General features: G+C 38.4%; 1 protein-coding gene across 3 annotated transcripts in view; it reads left to right on the top strand.

Moving 5' to 3' along the window:
• Positions 1-15,096, top strand: part of METTL9 (methyltransferase like 9) — a 43,236-nt gene that overhangs the window by 8,503 nt on the left and 19,637 nt on the right. For all 3 annotated transcript variants that reach the window (XM_036824269.1, XM_036824270.1, XM_036824271.1), the window contains exons 2-4: positions 3,022-3,212; positions 8,169-8,378; positions 13,799-13,983. In XM_036824269.1, the coding sequence (XP_036680164.1) occupies positions 3,022-3,212; positions 8,169-8,378; positions 13,799-13,983 (586 nt within the window). The remainder of the gene's footprint in view (positions 1-3,021; positions 3,213-8,168; positions 8,379-13,798; positions 13,984-15,096) is intronic.

Genomic DNA, 15,096 nt, shown 5'->3' on the forward strand with positions numbered 1-15,096 from the left:
AGGAGCCTTCCAGAACAAGAAAGACTGGTACAGTGTTGTGACGTAGTGAGTGGCTGGGTGTTATGGATCGGTAGGGAGTGTTGTGAGACGAGGCTGTGGACACAGAATGGACAAATCCTGTAGGGCCTTGGAAGCCATATTAAGTATTTTGGATATTATCTTAAGACTTCTCTGAAGCAGGGTGTTGACATGATTAGATTTGCATTTAAAATTTGCATTTTTAAAGAGATATGCTTGACCGCTTAAGTTTTCAAACCATTTTTAGTTTCTGGAAGATCAAAATGCCACCTACATTTAGATGTGTGTCTATTTTTTTTTTTTTTGAATAACAGCTTTGTCCAGATATAATTCTTGACCATAAAATTCATCTTTTTAAAGTGTACAATTCAGTGGTTATTAGTATATTCACAAAGGTGTACAACCATCCCCACTCTCTAATTTTAGAACATTTTCATCCCTCGATAAAGAAACCCCATATTCATTAGCAGACACTCCCCATTGCCTCCTCTCCCCAGACCCTTGGTAACCGTGATCTACTTTCTACTTCCTGTCTCTGGACCTGGCTATTCTGGACAATTCATGTCATGTAATTTGTGGCCTTTGGTGACTGGCTTATTTCACTTAGCATAATATTCATAGTTCATGTTGTCTCATGAATCAGTACCTCATTCCTTTTTATGGCTGAAATAATATTCTGTTGTATGGATCAATCACATGTTGTTTATCCATTCATCAGTTGATGGACATTGGGGTTGTTTCCACTTTTTTGGTAGTTATGAATAATGCTGCTATGGAGTTGACATTAGTATCATACAAATGGTCAGGAGGAACGTGGAATTCAACCTTCATCTTTAAAGAGAAGGGCATTAGTCCTTTTTATTCTGTAGCACATTCTTTTCAGTAAGCATTTTCTTTTCTGAAAGATTTGTATGGTAGTAAAGGTTCAACCACATGTGTTAATGTGTTAGTGTTGATGAATTGAGAGAAATGCTGTTAAAAACTTGAGTGTTTTGGGGCACTTGAAAGCATTATTTGCAGTTAATGGTGCCAGTTCTTGCCTAGTTCTGGAAGTCAGAGTCTGTTATTGTTCTGGTTGTCCGTTTACAAGTGGATGCCGAAGAATTCTTAGCTCCTCTGTTCCGCGTGAATGATTTCTTGTTCACGTTAATAGAATGTACCTGATTGCCTATTACCAAGGTGATGGCTTTCGTCTTGATTAGTCATTTCAGAGAATTAAGAGAAAATAAAAGTTAGAATGGCCTCAGTATTACAGAGTTCAGAATATGAACCAGGAGGTCAGGCATATAATAAAAAATGGTTTATGACCTGCACTGGGGCATAACTTCAGGCACAATGAGTATTAAGAATTAGTTAATGATTAAGCATGAACATTTTCAGACCAAGGAAAAAAGTGTAGGCAGTGAATGTAAGAAGCTTCATAGCTTGTCATGTAGAGTGGGAAAAATAAAAATAGTATCAAGCTGAAGCAGTTTTGGTGAAAGTGTTTAATGGTAAATTAACACACATCAGTCAACAATTCGAAAGATTTGGTTTATCAAGTCAGGGCACAGAGTTTGTAAAAAGATTAGTTATCTTTGAAATCTTAATGTGCCTGTCTGCTTCTTTGTATTGGTTTATAACTGGTTCCTTTCAATGTTAGTGTCGGGAATATTACCCAAGATTTCATTCAATATTTAGCAAGCTTAGGATGACTGTAAAATTGGTCCATCAATTGTGCAAGCAGTTACGGGACACCTACTGCTGATGAATGGTCGTATTTGTCAGGGGGAGGCAGGTTACTTTTGGCTATTCATTGGGAGAAATTGATTGTTTCTTAGTGGATAACAGATTAATAGTAACTGGTCTACTCTGCAGTTTCATCATGGTACTTAATGCACTTACTTTTATTTATCAGGCCATGTCAGAGGAGTTTATCTCATTGCTATTATTATTACAGTAGTCTCATGTGTCTGGTCCTATATTGAGGATTGGCCTGCATTAACTTGCTTAATCCTCTAAATAACCTACCAGGATAGATAGAAACCAGTGACATCTCTAGTCTACAGATGAATTTACAGAGGCTCAGAGATTAAGTGACTTGTGTGAGCTCGTACACAGGAATGGCTGAGCCAGGACTTGATGATGGGCTCACTCTAAAGCTGCTGCGCCCTGCAGGCTGCTTACCCCCTTCTCTGGTATACTAACCCTAATGAAAATGGGACACATTTATTACGGAAGATTACATTTCATCCACAGTTGAGGTTCTTGAATTTTGTTCTAAAAGTGTGTTCTGGTTAGAGCCTGTTCCTAGAAATCTGGTTCTTAGCATGTCATTACTTTGTCTTCTCATTGGTTGCATGTGACCTTAAGTAACTTCTTAATCTTTCTCAAGCATACTTGGCTCTTGTCTCTTAGAATGTTATATGACCTGGTAAAGCACACGTCAGTATTTCTAAAGGTCCCTATTTAGCCCACAAGAAGAAGGGCAGCTTCATCTGGTCACTGGAATGTTAAATTCTGCTGCTTACTCTGCTTACTTGATTTGTCTCGTGGTTTCGAGTTAAATCATTGCATTGAGTGACTGTTTTCTTACCTAAAAACAAGGTTAATGTTGGTAGTTATTGCATTATGTTGAATCTCAGTGAAGGAGAGGCCAACAGAGTTTTCCTAATCTTGGGGTACAGGGGGGTATAGTGACAGAAGTTTTGGGCCAGGAGTCAGAGCACTTGGACCGTGGCCTGGCTCTGTCACTTACTGAGCTGCATGACTCAGAAGCCTCTTCACCCTTCCCCCACTCTCTCTACGTACCCTGAAGGTAATGAGAATTAAACCAGAAATTATGTATGAGGAAATACTTTATACCTTATAGGTCATATAAGAGATGATGATTATTCTTAAAGTGCCATGAGATTATAACATTTGGAAATCTTAGATTTAATTTAGTCTTCTATTTTTTGTTTTTGGACTTCTTAGATGACGCTTCAGTTGTATGTTTTCATTTTTTTTCTTCTTTCTTTTTAGTGGTATGCGTGCAACAGAGAGAAATTATGCGAATCACTCCAGGCTGTCTTTGTTCAGAGTTACCTTGATCAAGGAACACAGATCTTCTTAAACAACAGCATTGAGAAATCGGGCTGGCTATTTATCCAATTATATCACTCTTTTGTGTCATCTGTTTTTAGCCTGTTTATGTCTAGAACATCTATCAATGGGTAAGTGAATCTTGGATACTTTTTTCTTTATCCTTAGGTCTAAAAAAAGAAAAGGAAAAAGAAAAGTTACCTTGTTGAGATGTTGACCACCTCTACAGCTACAACACTTCTAGTCAGAATCCTTGGCCCAGTGTCTCAGCCTCTGCAATTATGCTTTTAAAATTCACTGTAACTTGATAAACAGCCTCATTGGTCTGTATTTCTGTGATGGGAACCACAGTGCTTCCCAACTTTGATGTGCACAGGAATCACCTGGGTATCTGGTTAAAATGCAGATTCTGAGTCAGTAGGTCTGGGGTGGGACCAGAGATTCTGCATTTTTAACACGTTCCAGGTGATGTCTATGCTGATCTATTAGAGAGGAGCAAGATGGTTGGAACCAGGCCCTTAACGTAGGCTGAAAAGTAAGATCTTTGCCTTAAGCACACTTCCCAGGAACAAGTTTTTTTGAGAAGGATCTAATTCAGCCAAGCAGTGGATGGTGGCTTGTTCGAGTGAAGGGTTCTCCATCTATTCTTTCTTTCTTTATTTTTTAAAATATTTATTTATTTATTTGGTTGCACCAGGTCTTGGTTGCGGCAGTCAGGCTCCTTTGTTGCAGCTCCCTGCCTCCTTAGTTGTGGCATGTGGGCTCTTAGTTGCGGCATGCATGTGGGATCTAGTTCCCTGATCAGGGATCGAACCCAGGCCCCCTGCATTGGGAGTGTGGAGTCTTAACCATTGTGCCACCAGGGAAGTCCCTCCATCTATTCTTGCATAATGTTTAGACTCACCAGAATTTTGTAAACATTGTGGAATTCTCTATCCCTAGAGTGGTTCTCTCATATAAATCTATGGAAAAAGCTTTAGGAATATTTTTATCCTTTCTTGGCCAAATTTTCAGACACTGCAAAGCCTAAGAATCCAGAACTCCAAAGAGAAAAGCAGCAGGGCTCAGTGCTTGAAAAGCTTGTTGGACCACTTGAAGCCACTGGCTGGGCCCACTTTTTCTTCCCTTGAGGTTTGGAGCCAGCTTCTACTGAATGTCTGGATCCCCAGTCTATCATCTGGTCCTTAAATATGTTTTCAGGAACCATGAGCCATTTCTCAAGATTTCTTACTTGATTTTCTTCATTGTTTATATGAAATTGCCTTAAGTTTGCTTTAGCAAACAGTTGTTATTTTTGTATTGGTAGTTGAGTGTAAACAACTTGGTCTGACATTTTGTTTCTAAAATTCACGGCATTGAATTTCTGTTCTGTACCATTTATTTTTTCGTTGGGAAAGCAGACAAGTCACTGCAGCAGTGATTTTTAACCTTTTTGGGGCCCTGTACCTCTTTGAAAGTGATATAAAGTAGAAATTCTCTCTTCAAATAGTCCTTTACATTCAGCATTTTGCATGTAATTTAGGAAGATTTCAAACTGTAAACCGCTTCCCCCTACCTCTACCCTGTTCGCCCCTGGTTAAAATTCTCTGCTCTGGGATTTCACAATTTGGTCAAAGGGGCAATAAGATTAATAAATCCGTTTTGGCTTATCTTATCCACAGCTCTTCTGCTTTTCTTTTCTTTCTTTTTTTTTTTTTTTTTTTTATAAGATTGCAATGAACATGGGGATGTAGATATCTTTCCAGGACAGTTAACTCTTATTTATTTATTTATTTGTTTATTTGTTTACTTATTTATTTATTTATTCATTCATTTATGGCTGTGTTGGGTCTTCGTTTCTACGCGAGGGCTTTCTCCAGTTGCGGTGAGCGGGGGCCACTCTTCATCGCGGTGCGTGGGCCTCTCACCGTCGCGGCCTCTCTTGTTGCGGACCACAGGCTCCAGACGTGCACGCTCAGTAGTTGTGGCTCACGGGCCTAGTTGCTCCGCGGCATGTGGGATCTTCCCAGACCAGGGCTCGAACCCGTGTCCCCTGCATTGGCAGGCAGATTCTCAACCACTGCGCCACCAGGGAAGCCAGGGAAGCCCCCTGCTTTTCTTTTTTAAATAACCCTCATCCCCACCCCTCCATCCCCCCTTGGCACCCCTCTCCCCCAGAAAAACAAAAACATCTCTTGCCCTGTGTCCTATTCTCAGCTGGAAGCTTAACTTTGAGCCCATTGGGAATTTCCATCTATGGCAATGGGAGCTTATTACCACGAGTGGCTGTCTCTTATAGAAATAATTACTATGGTAACCATTTAAAAAAATATTTTATTTATTTATTTATTTATTTTATTTATTTTGTGTTTTTTTTGGCTGTGTTGGGTCTTAGTTGCGGCATGCGGGATCTTTGTTGCGGAATGCGAGATCTTTTCCATGCAGCACGTGGGCTCTTTGTTGAGGCTTGCGGGCTTCTCTGTAGTTGTGGCGTGCGGGTTTTCTCTCTCTGGCCGTGGCACGTGGGCTCCAGAGGCCGTGGGCACTGTAGTTTGTGGCACCCAGTCTCTCTCGTTAAGGCGTGCGAGCTCAGTAGTTGTGTCTCGTGGGCTTAGTTGCCCCGCGACATGTGAGATCTTAGTTCCCCGACCAGGGATCGAGCCGTGTCCCCTGCATTGGAAGGCAGATTCTTTACCACTGGACCACCGGGGAAGTCCCTATGGTAACCTTCTTGAATTAAAAAGATAAGGTACTTATCGGACGTCCTTTATTGGGAAGGGGAAGACCAAGTAAGGAGAGACTTGATAGCTGTTTTCAGAGTTTATTTTATAAGGAAGATATTTGTAAGGAGGTATATCTCCTCTGTAGACTCTAAATCTAGAGAGAACTTAGGCCAGAGAACGTAGGATGGTTTTTACACACACACACACACACCAAAAAAATACATCGACATCACTAACTTTGGGAGTTAAAGACAAATTAGAGAGCCATACCTCTCCGTGGTATGTGTTTGCTGGAAACCTTGTATTGAGCAAAGTCAGTGTCTTGGTATTTTAAGTGGGATAATTCTTCATTGTGTGGGACTGTCCCACACATTGCAGGAAGTCTGACTTTTCTGACCTTGCCCTCTAAGTGACAGTAGCACCCTCAAGTAATTGTGACCACCCCAAACTCTTCCCACCTACTCCCAGTGCTCCCTAGAGGCCAAAATTCATCTGGGCTCGATGAATTTAGATTTTTTTTTTTTCTTTTGGCAGTTTAAATCTTTTTGTGTAGTCTCTGTTGCTCATGATCTTTGGAAATAGGACAGTGCTTCTCTCTCCGGTGCCTTTCAACCTGAGCTCTGACCTCAGATGAACTCTAGCTCTAGAATTTTATGATTATCATGTTAAGGGTCCTTAGATTCCAAAGAGATGGCTAGGGAAGCATGTTATTTTAAAATTGGGAAAGTTTAAGCCATGTAACTATTTTGCAACTTACTTTTGGTCCTATGGCAAGTTAGCACCAGCATTTGAAACATGTACCCCCAAGCCTGTGACCTCTCTTAGCTCTTGTTGTTCTGACTCTGGCTCCCGTGTGAAATTTTGTATAGCTATTTCAGTAAGTTCAGCTCCTTTTCTCAGATTTCTTTTTCAGCCTGTTTTCCCATTAGAAGATAGGAACAATTGAGGATTAAAAACAACTTGTCTTTTAGGAGATGTTAGGAACAATTGAGGATTAAAAACAACTTGTCTTTTAGGAGATGTTTTGTCTGGGAGCTAGTTGTATTGGGTGCAAGTCTCTGAGGGTCCCCCCCCCTCCCATTTTTTAGCATTTCTATAGGGCAGAGGATTTACTGCAAATATAGTTAGATTTGGTTGACCTCTTCTAAGGGAAAGGGGAGGAGGAGTTTGTTATATGAGCTCCATAATTTTAATTTTTTCCTGAAACTGGTCTTACCAGGAACACCCAGTTGCACACGTCCTTCCAGTCACTGTGTAACAAACATATTGCACCTTAGGATTATTTCCAGAAAGCAGCAGGATGGTACAGATTTCCCTGCCATTTCCTAGACCAGTGGTTTTCAGACTTTTCCAGGGTCTGAAGAGGAAGCGCCTCAGGAGCTGCTTCAGGCTGCAGAGAAAGGCCTAGAAGTGGGCTGGCAGCAGCGCTGAGGCTCTCAACCTCATTTCAGCAGCAGTTCTCCTGTTACATTTTACATTGTCCATGAGTAACGTCTGCTTCATTTAAAGAAAGGGTTCTGCTGCTTAAAGGAAGTTTGAGAATCCCTGCCCTAGACAGACTGGGATTTGAGAGCTAGAAAGCAAGTTCTAAATAGGGAGTGCATTTTATTTCCCAAGATGATGCTTCCTCAAGACTTAGTTTGATCTGTAGCTGCTTTTATGAGAGCTCTCTTTGATCTCCATTTTAACTCCTCTTTTTTCAAAGGCATTACTGTGTTTTAGATGTTTTTTAGGATTTTTAGAAATAATAGGACCCAGCCAATTGTATAACATACAAACTGACACAAGTATGAATCTACTTTTTAAATGCAAATTAACTGATACCACAAGGACCACTCTTCCTCTTTTCTCTAGTGTCTCTTAAAAATCTAATATCTAGAGCTATTTTTTATACTCATTGTTCAGTTTCATATTCTAAATGGCTCTTTTCCCCTATTTGCTTTTTCTGCTTAGTGTTATTGGCTAGTGTTGTGGTCTGATCCTGTTGGCCTGTCATTTTTTTAAACCGATATACGTGTTTTCTATTACTCCTTCCATCTTTCCTTCCTATTTTGACTTAAATTCTTCACATTCATCTTTTAATTTCTTATATATTTCTTCTTCCTTCCCACCTTTTATTCCTCTCCTTTCCCCACTCTTTTTGGTGTATTGTTTGCAGCCTCAAAGACAGATGATGATATCTAGAGGTGTTTTCTTATTTTATTAACTTTGCTTTTTAATCATAAATCATATAAAAGATATATATTTTAATCATATAATCTTATAAAATAAACATTTTGTAAGTTCAAAAGGCTGTTGGTGTTGAGTCACTACTTTGTGTGGATGTTGGGTGGAAGTGCTTATTTTGTGTAGAGTCATCCATTTTTGTCCTTTTTTCTTTTCCAGGTTGCTAGGAAGAGGCTCAATGTTTGTCTTTTCACCAGATCAGTTTCAGAGACTGCTTAAAATTAATCCAGACTGGAAAACGCATAGACTTCTTGATTTAGGTGCTGGAGATGGAGAAGTCACAAAAATAATGAGCCCTCATTTTGAAGAAATTTATGCCACTGAGCTGTCTGAAACTATGATATGGCAACTTCAGAAGAAGAAATACAGGTATAATTTTTAGACATGGTTTAGAGTATATTTCTTGGTTTTAGATGTATTTCTTCTTGAGATTATATTATTTAAAGAATATAAATCAGAAACAATTTCCATGATGAGGAATTAAAAAAAAATCTGTCCATATTACAGTTGACCCTTGAACAATGCAGGGGTTAATTCACGTATAATTATAGTCAGCCCTCTGTATCTGCAGTTCCTGCACATCTGCGGATTTAACCAACCATGGACCGTGTAGTATTGTAGTATTTACCTTTGAAAAATATGGGCAGTGTATAAGTGGACCCAGGCAGTTCAAACCTGCATTGTTCAAGGGTCAGCTGTACAAGTAAGTGGAAATTGAGAGAGAAATCATCTTTCCTTGGCAGTATTATTCTGATCTAGAGGTTTTGGCACTGTAGGAAGGAAAAGGGTGGGTGAGAGACAGCTTGGAGAAGAGAGATCAGATGTAGGGACTTGCTCCCTAATTTGAATCTGGCATTCTCAAATCTTGTTTTTTGTTTGTTTATTTTTTTTTAATTAAAAAAACTTTAAAAAAATTGTGGTAAAAATACATAACATAAAATTTACCACGTTAACCGTTTTTAAGCATACAGTTCAGTAGTAATAAGTATGTTTGCGTTGTGGTGTAACCATCATCACCATTCATCTCCAGAACCTTTTTATCTTTCCCAACTAAAACTTTGTACCCGTTAAACACTGATTCCCCAGTCCTCTGTCGCCCTGGCTCCTGGCAGCCACCATTCCACTTGCTGTCTTTGTGAATTTGACTATTCTAGGAACCTCGAATAAGAGGAATTGTACAATATTTGTCCTTTCGTGTTGGGCTTATTTCATTTAGCATAATGTCTTTAAGGTTCATCCATGTGGTAGCATGTGCCCAAATCTCCTTTCTTTTTAAGGCTGAATAATATTCCATTGTATGTATATGCCACATTTTGTTTATCCATTCATTTGTCGATGGACACTTGGGTTGCTTCTACCTTTTAGCTATTGTGAATAATGCTGCTATGAACATGGGTGTACAGATATCTGTTTGAGTCACTGCTTTCCCTTCTTTTGGGTATATACCCGGAAGTGGAATTGCTGGATCAAATGGTAAGTCTGTGTTTAATTTTTTGATGCATTGCCATACCTTTTACACAGCAGCTGCACCATTTTACATACCACTTGCAATGCACAAGTGTTCCAGTTTCTCTACATCTTCACCAATACTTGTTGTTTTCTGTTTTTTTGATAATATCCATCCAAATAGATGTGAAGTGTCAAATCTTGGCTTTTAGACCATCTGCTGCTTGAGAGACTTAGGAAGAAGGTTATTCTTTATTCAGTACGGATTCTATTGAATGGGAGAAGACGGTGCTGAGTATAGAATGGGGGAGGTGGAGGTAGAGCCTGCCTCCTTCTCTGATATTTTTGAAGCTGGGCTTAGGCTTAGAAAGAAAAGAGAGAATTATGTACTCCCTCACTTTCCTACCCACCTAAGTTCCTAAGTAGGAGACTATCTTAGGAACAGACTAACCCTAGAGACAGAGCATTAGCATAGCTCTTGGAGCAGGATTAGATTTAAACTTTGGCAAAACATGGACGTTTTTAGCCTGGGGAAGAGAAGACCAAGTAGGAAGAAGGGAAGGGAAGATTACTGTAAACAGGTATTTAAAGGGATTTATATGGAAGGAGGCCCACCTACCCTGGGCCATGGCCTTGCTTGTTTGCCTGACATTCAAACCCTTCTGAGACTAAGTGCCCAAAAGGAATTTTCAGTGAGACTTCAGATGTTTGAATTAGTGATTCAATATATGTAGAGTTTACATGTTATGTTACCTGATAAACTTGTACACCATATAAAAAATACTTAGTTATTGGGAATTCCCTGGCAGTCCAGTGCTTAGGACTCGGCACTTTCACTGCTGTGGCCCAGGTTCAATCCCTGATTGGGGAACTAAGATTCTGCAAGCTGCGTGGAGCAGCCAAAACAAAACAAAACAACTTATTTTTTTTCCCTAATAAATAGTTCATATGCAAAAATCTGTTTGCAGTTTGACCTAGATAGGGAATTTATACTGGTTGACACTCCCTTCATAATATTATTAGTATGGAATAGAAGCGTATTCACAAAAGTGGCAACTTTTGGTACAGTTTGACATTTTAACGGGCAAGTGGTATCTTACTAAGTTTAGGGTTCGTGTAATCCATGATGGCAGGGCAGACTTTTAGCTTCCATGGTTTTTTTTGGCTTCTTTTTGGGAGGTAGCTGTTTTTTGTTTCTCTTCAATATCTGGGCTCATGAAAAACTGGCTTTTTAATAAAGGTTCTTGATGTCATTTTTGAAATAAAACCATAAAACAGAAAATGGCCAGGTTTTCCCTCTGTTTTGCCAAGATATTATTGTTTATGCCCGAAAACCTGATTGTAAAATTTAAGGATGTGGCTTTGATTTTTAAAACAAAACAATAACTTTTCTCTACATTGCTGGTGGTTTTTATTTAGGATTTATCAAAATACTGATTGCTTTGTTACTTCTCTAAGGAAAATGTATTTTAAATCCCCCAGAAGGTAAACTATTACTTAACTCACTTTCTTGACAATAATAACCCCCTGAACAGACGCCTTTCTTCTAGGGTTAGAAATGCTGTTTTGGAAGAGCCATAGACACTTAGGAAGGGATTATACAATTACTTTTTGATTGTGTGTACTAATGAACAATTCCACAATTCAAATGACAATAAATAAAAACCGTTGTTTGGCAGGAAGGAAATTTTGGCAGCATGGTTACCTTCCTCAGTCTGCTTTACCAAAAGTTAACGTGAAAATTTGTTGACATGATCTGAATGGTGGTTTGTAGATGTTGGAGGAAACAAGTGTGTGGCAAGTTGCGGACTGGTAATGTGGACGGGTTTGGAATTAAGTCCGCATGGGCAGTTCACGTGTGGGTAGTTCAGAAGGAGTTGTGTATACATTTTTGACACCAGAGAACAAAGATCTTTAATGTAAATTTGAAAGATGCTTGACTTTAATCCATTATCTATAGGTTAAGGATCTTTCTTGAAAGGAAAAGAAAATATTGTGGTTAATTCTATTTCTCGTGTTCATATCCTCTTTATTTTCTTTTTTTAACAAAAAGATACTGGAGACTGAAGGGATGGCCATTCACTCTAAACCCACCACCCTGGAAGCATTTATTCAAGGACTGATTGTTAGGTTCTTTCTCACCTTATATGGAGAGAGCAGGTTCATTGACCTGAATAACATACTAGGAGAGTTTGCAAGTTGTAATTTCTACTCTGCTAGAGATTTACAGTGTGACCTTGGACAAGTCACTTCTTTCATTTTTCTCATAAGAAGAGGAAAATTCTAACAACTTGTTAGGATTCCTGGGTTAATATGCAGTTTGAGTGGGGCTGATAAATTTGTCTTCATCAGTGGAACTGAGTTTACAAGTAGAAATCACAAAACAGAAGTAAAGATGAAGTTGGACTTCTATAGGTATAGCTTTAACTGTCCCGCTATTAAGCCTATAATTTTCTGTTATGAGCATGTGTTTCTGTCTTTCAAAATTACCAACATGGAAACTACCTATCCTCAAATAATTCTGAGGTGGATTTAGTGAGATTATTCTAGATTTTTAAAAAATTTTTATTTATTTATTTATTTATTATTTATTTTTGGCTGCATTGGGTCTTCGCTGATGCGTGCGGCTTTCTCCAGTTGTGGCGAGCAGGGGTCCCTCCTCATTGTGGTGCGCTGACCTCTCATTGCGGTGGTTTCTCCCGTTGCGGAGCACGAGCTCTAGGTGCACGGGCTTCAGTAGTTGTGCCTCGCCGACTCCAGAGCGCAGGTCCAGCAGCTGTGACGCACGGGCCCAGTTGCTCCGCGGCATGTGGGATCTTCCTAGACCAGGGCTTGAACCCATGTGCCCTGCATTGGCAGGCGGATTCTTAACCACTGCACCACAAGGGAAGCCCAGATTATTCTAGGTTAAAACATGCTGATGATGTTGGGTTCTGCTTCGTTTTAGATCAGGCCTAAATTTTTTTTTTGGTTTTTTAAATCAAATATATAATTTGTCTTTTGCAAGTTTATGAATTTAAATTAGCTGTTTGGCTAAGGTATTAATATATAAAGTCTTTCTTTTTAATTGTTCATTTCAGCTTTTAAAATGGGAATTGATGACATTTTTATCCTGAAAGTAGAGTCTTCTCTCTAGTTTAAATGAGCTAAATACAGCTCCTAAAATCATCATTGCAGTCACAATTTCGGTACAACAAAGTGATTTTGGAGCTCTAATGCCCTAATTTCAAGTAACAAAGAAATCTGCCTAGCTCCTTGAAGTTTGTCAGTTTTGTTTGGGAGGAGGCTTTAGTTTTTAAAAAAAATCTAGATTGAAAAGAAGATGCACCTGAGTAGTTAGTGTTTCTTTTTATTCTGCTATACAAAAATGCTCTAAAATGTCATTATACTATGAGTTTTCCTAAACAGTCCTTATTATGCTTCTAGAATTTTCTTAAGATATCTCTATCTGCTGAGCGTGATCAAAGACTTGTTTACCAAAGGTCCTTTTTCCTGTTTCCTTTTCCTCCTGTCTCTATCATAACATGCCTCACCTACCACATTCTGATTGGTATAACCAAGCAGGAGTGAGTAATTTATAGAATTGCCTTAATGGTGTGGCTAACAAAGCCTCTTGATATAAGGACTCCTCCTCTCTGTGAGTAAAACATTGTAAAGGACTAGAAATGTTTTTAGGGTGAGAGAAGACAGAGATGAGAGAGAGGGAGGGAGAGACTGATTGTGTGTTCATGAGATACTGAGGGCTGAGAGTGGTGTGTTAATAACTATGTTCTTCACTTACCATTTTAATAGGATGTCCTGTGCTTTATCTTTTTCTATATAGTTATTTAGATATGAAGATTCTGGAGTATGAAATAGTATCTCTCTCCTGGGAATAGAGATGTGCTCAAAAGACGTAAATGGAAATTATCTTATACCACTCCTAGCCATTCTTAAAAATAGGAGGGACCTTAGGAATAGAAAACATGAATATATGATGTATTCTACGATTACATTCCAGTGAATGTAAAAGTAGGATTCTTTGTTCATTAACTGCTGTTCAAGAATTGGATGCCCTAGTTTCATAACCATTTTTATCATCTTATATCTTCAGACTTATTAAACATACTAGTTCTTATAAAGGAAATTTTGCATGTTTTGAGATTTGGAAATAGGAGAATTGCTAAATTTAAAGAAATATGGTTGTTTACTTTTGTATGGCCATTTTATTATTGCAAATATAAATTATAAATGAAGATTTTTGAACTTACTTTGATTTAGAAAACAAAATTAAAGTCTTTACTGGCATCTAAGTATTTTTAAAGATGTCTTTAAGAGGGTTTGTATCTTTCTGATTTTTGCAGAGTGCTTGGTATAAATGAATGGCAGAATACAGGGTTCCAGTATGATGTCATCAGCTGCTTGAATTTGCTGGACCGCTGTGATCAGCCCCTGACTTTGTTAAAAGATATCAGAAGTGTCTTGGAGCCAACCAGAGGCAGGGTCGTCCTTGCTCTGGTCTTACCTTTTCATCCCTATGTGGAAAACGGTAAGTGTGGTCACCCACTTACCAGCCTGTTATCCAGAATTGGTGTTTATTGGTATTTGTGATTCTGTGCTGTGCACAATTAGACATGGACTGGTATTTCTCAGAATAGCCTGGAATTTAACAGAGTACAGTTAACCCATGTAAAATACCACCTTGGTTAATGTTCGTCTTAATGTGGATTTTATAGAACTCTAGTACTCCCTTTGCAGTGGTAAGAATTAATAGATGGATCTGCCTGCTCAAGATTGAAAGCCTAAAATGCTTTTAAATGGAGCCTTAACCACTAATTTATTAGCTTATGAGCTGAGTCAAGCAATAAATGATGCCTTTTAATCTACCTGAATATACCTGCCAAATGTTACAGCTGTTTCGTATTTTACATCTCTTGTCCCAGACTCTAATAATGATAAATGCTGTTGTTATCCATTTTTTCCTTTTGAAGACCATTTGTGTCCCAGCATGTATCATTTCTTTGACCTTTGGTTTTCTGATTGCATGGTCTTGCTCTTCAGCAATACCGAATGAAGAATATCTCAGAAGAAATGGTTTGATTTCATATTGCTTCGTATTTACTTTTGGCCAGAGACATTAATTCATACTTGGTTTTAGCTTATGTGGTTTGCATTTTAGATCATGTTGAAAGTTATGACTTTAAACCTCTTTTGAATTTTCATAAGTTAATTGTACAGTAATGTAAAAATTATTTATTATATAAGTAATACATGTTAATATTTTTAAATCTTTACTTTTTCTCTTTTACTGCCTTGTTCAGCTTTGGGTTCAAAAACTCTAAGAGCTTGTAGACATTTTTAAGAAATCCATTAGTATTTTGTAAGCATCGTAGTTATCAAATACCTATGAAAATCTGTGTCTTAAGGAATAACACTGAAGTTTGCTTATAACTGTGTATTTGTGTTGCCATTCACTTGCTCCTTCTTTTCTTCTTGTTCTTATTTTTTCTCCCTCAGGTCTTAGTCCCTTCTGATTTAATGCTTGTCTTAACGTTTGCCAAATGGTTTTAGGTTTGTGTTGATGGTGGGGAAAATGGAGAATTCTTTTTTTTTTTTTTTTTTTTTTACGAATTGAGTTGTTCTTTTTTTTAATTAATTAATT

The sequence above is a fragment of the Balaenoptera musculus genome, chromosome 15 (assembly GCF_009873245.2).
Source record: "Balaenoptera musculus isolate JJ_BM4_2016_0621 chromosome 15, mBalMus1.pri.v3, whole genome shotgun sequence".
NCBI classification, from domain to species: Eukaryota; Metazoa; Chordata; class Mammalia; order Artiodactyla; family Balaenopteridae; genus Balaenoptera; species Balaenoptera musculus.